The sequence below is a fragment of the Limulus polyphemus genome, unplaced genomic scaffold (assembly GCF_000517525.1).
Source record: "Limulus polyphemus unplaced genomic scaffold, Limulus_polyphemus-2.1.2 Scaffold77907, whole genome shotgun sequence".
Lineage (NCBI taxonomy): Eukaryota > Metazoa > Arthropoda > Merostomata > Xiphosura > Limulidae > Limulus > Limulus polyphemus.
Window position 1 is genome coordinate 766 of NW_013743503.1, and position 6602 is coordinate 7367.

Sequence of the window (6602 nt, forward strand, 5' to 3'; positions counted from 1 at the left end):
ACGGCTTGAATGGGTAATGAAGAAAAACTTCATATATAATATGACAGCAATATAACTACAATATAACAGCAAATGTACAACGTTTCGACAAGTTTTTGTCATCTCGAATGTAAGATACCTTAACCTTTGTAATATCTTCTTTATGTTGATTCTCGTTTTATAACACAAAGCAAGTGTTATTATTTCATAACACAATATTATATCATTAATTCGTCTTCCCTGAAGTGGATTCCAAACAGCTCAAATGTCAAGAGAATTTCGTAATGTTATTGAAACAAAATAATTGTTCATAGGGTCATCTAATTGAAGAAACTCTGGTCAGCAAGTCCACAAAATTAGCAAGTGATTTAACATTACTTGTACACTGCTTTTCCTCCTTATTTACCTTTCATTCGAACTTTAAGATTGTCACTGAATTTTCCAATCTGGAATCGTTGAAAATTCCTAGTTAGTAGTTAATATAGTTTAGAAGATAGAACTGCTCGGGTTATTTTGTTATTATGTACTTGGTTTTTTCATTTTATATTTTTTCGAATTTTGCGATTTGTAGTGATTGGAATTTTCTACTTTCTATTAGGTTTTCTCGTATCGAAATTCAGCTTATTTCTGTCCGAAGTAGCTACAATATTTCTATTTTGAAAATGTTCACGTTGGAGTTATTAGTAATTCCCAGCTTGATGTTATTGAAATTTTTCCTTTTTTAACTATTAGTCAACTTGAAGCGTTTTGTCGATAAAATGTTTCAATTTAGAGTTATTGTAAATTTCAAAGTTGATCTCATTTAAATTATTCGAAATATCAAATTTGATGTTATCGAAATATTTGAATTTGTATTCACTGTTAATTATTAGTTTGATGTGTTTGAAAACTTTCTGTTAAGAGCGATTGTTATATTTCAATTAAAAGTGACCGAAATTTTTGAAATTAGAATATCGTTTTTTTTCAGATTAGAAATTTTTAAGTTCTTACAATAAAAACGAGGTGTTTGAAATCCCCACGTTGTTAGAACATATGAATAAACATAATCCAGAATTAAGAACGACTCCAAGTGTTGCGTTGTTCTGTTCCCTTTGATATTAGTGGATTACCTGGGTCACTACATTGAAAGTCTTAGTTAAAACACTATTTATATTATTAAATTTCTAAATCTGGAATTTTCTAATTTGTAATCAGTGGCTCCTACTTCACTATGATTTAATATCATTTTCTAATCCTACGTGATTTTCATACATTGGGAAGTCATCTCTAAAGATGTTTCATCTTTGAAAATGTATTTGTATTTTACCAGTTGTGGAACATAGGGTTTGTTTAGTGAACCAAGATTGGTTTTTATACAGAATAATACTCCCCGCCAACTCCCCAGTAATATTTAGTTTTACAGTTCAGTTTGGAATTATAGAAATATTAAACGTCATAAACGAAGCTACTGTTTAAAATATTTTCCTAACTCCTTTAATGATTTTATCTCCCAAATTAAGACATTAAATATGACTGATTGATACAGGGTTTATATTGTAGCTATTGTCTGTTTATCACACGTAAAGTTTTACAAATATTGAGGTTTTTAATGAAATTTCACCAAACAAAATTAGCAACAAGAAAACTTTCAGACAGAAACTATAGTTTAACTGCAGTTGCTATATCTACTTTATTATTCATAAAGATATATTGAGAGACAAATTTGTATATTTTTATATACACAACAATACATCATACAACTTTCACGGAACTAATTCAACAAAGCAACAAAACACGTGCCATTGAAACCTAAGCCTAATCATTACCTAGGGCCAGGCTGGTTGCGAGTCGAGGTTACAGCAAGCAAGGGTTAAGACCCAACATCCAATCTAACGAACAAGGAATTAGTCCTGGCGAAAATCCTGCTGATACCAATATAGTAGGCTTGCCAGGTGGCGCTCCAGTAGGTCCTGTGGGTGGCTATGGTGTTTTACATGATCCTGCTCCTGTTGCTGCCCCCGTCCCTGTCGATGATCCTGTTTCAGTGGGTGGCTATGCTGTTTTACATGCCCCTGGTGCTGTTGCTGCCCCCGTCCTTGTCAATGATCCTGTTTCAGTGGGTGGATATGCTGTTTTACATGCCCCTGGTGCTGTTGCTGCCCCCGTTCCTGCCGATGCTCCTGTTCCTGTGGGTGGTTTTGCACCTGGGGCTATTTCTGCCAGAGAACTCTTTGAGGCTGCCAAATATGCCCCTGTTTCTCTCTCAAAGATAGGCGGTAATGCATGGTATCGCTAAGCTCTTAAAGTAGCAAAAAGATCCATATGTGGTCCTGTCTTTTAATTTCTCTTCGACTGGCGCGAAAACGGACCCCCATTTTAAAAACGGTCTGGAAATTCTGAGTCTAAATTAAACAGGAAAATATTTTTTTTTAATTTAGAGATTTTCTTACTTTCTGTTAACCCACCAAGAACCTGTTTTTAAATAAACTAGTGAGAGACTTTTATAACTAAAAAATATTCTAAATGACATTTTATCCACGATAATTGGCCTCATTCTAGTTCGGAATTTCTGGCTGGATAACTGTTGTATATATAAAATATGTTAATAATGTTCGTATCGTGTCTAGATTTGTTGGATATATAATCTTTAAGAATAACCCGAGACTTAATCTAGGATATCAGCATCTTGCTATACAACTAATCTGGTCAGCTATGAAGGTTGAAGTCCGAACTGAAAGCTTCTTTGAGTTAGACGTTATGCTAAAGCTTGCCTATGTTTTAATGTTTGTCTGCTTGAATGTAAAGCATTGTTACGGGTGATGTATTTCGTAGAGCTGAACGCTAGAGTTTTATGGTTATTGAAAAACTGCTCATATCGCACACACATTTGTAGAAATAATTACCGAATTTCGGAAAACACGTGCTGGTTTTGTCGCTGCAGGAGTGAGTCTGAATTCTTCAGTTTTTCATTTTATATTTACATCTATTCAGGATTTAAATATTAATTATCTTTTTACATTTAAATTATTTAATATAATATATTTCTTGTAATTTAAAGAAAAAAACGAAAGTTGTTTCAGAACAAGATTACACTTACTTCACTAAACGTTTCGTTCCTACATTTTCTTTAATACAACTGTTTACTTACACTGCTGCACTCAGAATGAGTATCAGACAGTATACTTTTACATTTGTTTTTACTTCAATATTGAAATGATTTTCACTATACCTTTTGGCTTCACACCAACACTTGTGTTGTTAGACATTGATGCTGTTTTATAATTGAGCTTTATATCAATGTAAACAATGCTATCCACGCTAACTTGTTCCTTACGTTCTATTGGTCAGTAGAGCAAATTTGAATGGTCTTTAGACTGTTACTTATTGTGAGCCTAGAAGTATAAGTAAGGGTCGCTCCTGCAGAAGTTGTACAAACAAGACTTTGAGTGAAATTGATATAACCTTGTTCTCGAGTTTGTGTTCGTTCTTTCATTATAAAACATGTCACTCTGGTCAGCACTTGGTATTATTTTACGTTTTAATTTAGTTATGTTTGAGAATCACTCCTAGCACTGAGTTTCTTATGACTTATAACATTTGGTTGATACAAAGCCATATGTTTCAATAATAGAGTAGATAAATCCGACTGACAATAGTTTCCATTGATAAAATGATTCTATTAAATCTAATGAGGTTTGGTCTAGAACATCGAAAAACGTATACCTAATTCTCTTTTCTTTCTTTCTTCTTTCAGCCCAGTCCCTTCTCTTTCATGTACACAGCAGAAGGTGATGGCAGCACAAGCTCTCGCTCAGAAAGTGGAACCGTGGGTGGTGAAATCACTGGTAGCTACTCTTTAGAGATTGGAGATGGACGAAAGAGGGTAGTAGACTATTCAGCTGGTCCTTCCGGTTTCGGTTGTTACATTGTAGTTAAGTTGTTACTCTGTTTGGGATAAAAGTCTGTTATGAACTGAATACGTTTAGGAGATCCAAAGGAGGGTTATGTTCATAGTTTGATAAATATTATTAACATTTTTTTACACAGGCTCTACCGTTCAACTTCATGTACAGTGCTCCTGCAGGAGGAGGAGCCAGCTCCAGGTCAGAAAGTGGAGATGTGTCCGGAAACGTGGCGGGTTCTTACAGTGTGGAGGACCCTGATGGACGTCGCAGGAAAGTAGACTACACTGCTGGATCTGGAGGATTCAGAGCAAATGTTCAAAGTAATGAACCTGGTGTGGAACCTGGTAGTAACCCTGCTGATGTAGAAATCAATACCTATGCAGGATTACCCATGATTCCTGCTAGTGGCCCTGCTGGTGCCCCTGCTCTTGTGGCTGCTGGTGTCCCTGAATTCGGTGTGGGGGTTAGTCTTTTTCTTTTATTTCTCGTTTATTATATGTCTTCAGATGGTTAATTTGAAGTTAATGGAGCGTTTTGTAAAGTTTTCTATACAAATACAAATTTGATAGAAATTCTCTATGATAGAAAGTCATTTTGGGAGTACCTATTGTTTTTGGATTCCATATCTAACCAGACATGTTTAAATGCAGAACACATTCACTGTAATTGTTCGCTTTTTTTCAGGGTCCTTTTGACTTTATGTACACTGCTCCTGCTGGTGGTGGATACAGTTCCAGGTCCGAGAGTGGAGATGGAGGAAGAAGAGTGAAGGGATCCTATAGTGTGGAACACCCAAGTGGGCAAAAGAGGGTGGTTGACTACTCAGCTGGAGATTTAGGCTTCACTGCAACAGTCAAGAGTAATGAACAGGGAATAAAACCCGGTGATAACCCAGCTAGTGTTTCCATCTTATCTTTACCAGGAGTTCCTGCTCCTGCTGCTCCTACTCCCCCTGCTCCTGCTGGTGCCCCTGCTGCTGAAGCCCCTGCTCTTTATTACTCAGAACATCTCCATCTAAGTAAATTATTTTTTTAATTATATCTAGAAAGGAAATGAACATCTTTCCCTAAAATAACTTTCAAAATCCAAATACAGATTGAGAATGTTTTATCTACACAGATACGTTAGGACAAAGTATAATATAAACACATTTTAACAAGATTAGTGACAGACCATTAAATATAAATCACGTGTTGGAAGACTGTTGATTACAACATTATTCAAATATTGTTTTCAAAGGGAAAGACAGTCGAACGATTTCAAAATATGAAGACGGTTTATTCATTATTATTGCGAGGATTTGTTACTAAAATACAAAATGTTTGGTAGGAAATCCTCGAATAGCCTACTGTATGAAAAGTTATTTTATGTAACGTGTACTTACTGCTCCACCTACGCCCGCATCTCCAGGGGCACCAGCAGCAGGAGCTCCAGCAGCAGGGGCATCAGCAGGGCCACCAGCAGGAATCATTGGAAGTCCTGCATAAGCATTGATTTCTACATCAGCAGGGTTACTACCAGGTTCCACACCAGGTTCATTACTTTGAATATTTGCTTTGAATCCTTCAGAACCAGCAGTGTAGTCTACTTTTCTGCGACGTCCATCAGGGTCCTCCACGCTGTATGAACCCACCACGTTTCCGGAGACGTCACCACTTTCTGATCTGGAGCTGGATCCACCTCCTGCAGCAGCACTGTACATGAAGTTGAAGGGTGCATACTATAGAGTAAAGACATGTTAAAAAAATTAAATATTCTTTCAATAATTTCAAGAAATGGTTTCATATATCTCAAAGTTTACGTTATATCTCTATCGTATTTCGTTATATTAATATTTTCACATTTTGAATGCACTAAAATTACGTAAAGTTTTCATATAGGGATTAAATTATATTACTTAAGCCTAATAAACCTAACATTGGGCAACAAATTCAAAACTATTGAGGTTACTAAACAATATACTGTTGCCCTTTTTTATAAAGTACTTGATTTAGTTTCATATTATGGAGAAATTAGATCATCTTAGTATTTAGCAACGTTTAATCTTCTTGTTGTTTAATGGGGTGGATATAATGATATCAAATCATGTTTATGGGGTGGATCTAATGATACCTTGTGAAAATCGAGATAAAACTTGGGAAACAGATATTCTTAGGTCAGGATCTATTGATGGTTTATCTAAATATGAAGATCAAAATCAAATCAGGTTTTTATCAATAAAAATTAATTTATTTGGTTAAATTAGCGATAATGTCATTTGTTTCTTTTCTTTATATACTTACAGCTCCTCCAGAAGGTCCACCAGCGCCACCTGCAGCACCAAAAGGTTCAGCGGCTCCTGCAAGAGCAAGAATGGAAATATCGGCGGGATCTTCTCCTGGGACCAATCCTTGTTCGTTGGTGTAGACAGTGGCTTTAAATCCTGCACCACCAGCACTGTAGTCAACCTTTCGTCGGCTTCCACCTGCATGGGTCAAGCTGTAAGAACCCATCACTGTACCGGAAGCATCGCCACTCTCAGTACGATCATGAGATCCTCCTGTAGAAGCAGCGGAGTACGTCATCGAATATGGGCTACCCTGTAAAGTTAATGAGTTTACTTTTGGTAAAATATGATTTTCTTCTTTTACTTTGTATTTTACCTAGAAGATTTCTTAAAGAAATAGTTTTACTAATCAAGAGAAATATAAGAAAAATTCAAAAATCACGATCATAACACTCCAACCTTTTTATGCTCAA

The 6602-nt window shown here is 35.9% G+C and overlaps 2 protein-coding genes across 2 annotated transcripts; one reads left to right on the forward strand and one right to left on the reverse strand.

Moving 5' to 3' along the window:
• Nucleotides 1-1859: 1859 nt before the first annotated feature.
• On the forward strand, nt 1860-4898 carry LOC106477750 (translation initiation factor IF-2-like; the record flags this gene model as incomplete). The annotated part of the gene is made up of 4 exons (XM_013938283.1): nt 1860-2146; nt 3713-3841; nt 4006-4326; nt 4548-4898. Coding segments are annotated over 4 exons (1088 nt in total), but the record flags the coding sequence as incomplete, so codon positions are not given.
• Nucleotides 4899-5223: 325 nt separating this feature from the next.
• Nucleotides 5224-6436, reverse strand: LOC111084520 (adult-specific rigid cuticular protein 15.5-like). The gene is made up of 2 exons (XM_022381217.1): nt 6146-6436; nt 5224-5583 (listed from the first exon to the last, which is right to left on the reverse strand). The coding sequence occupies exons 1-2, from the start codon at nt 6425-6427 to the stop codon at nt 5224-5226; spliced, it is 642 nt and encodes a 213-aa protein (XP_022236925.1). The 5' UTR covers nt 6428-6436.
• Between the last annotated feature and the right edge of the window lie 166 nt (nt 6437-6602).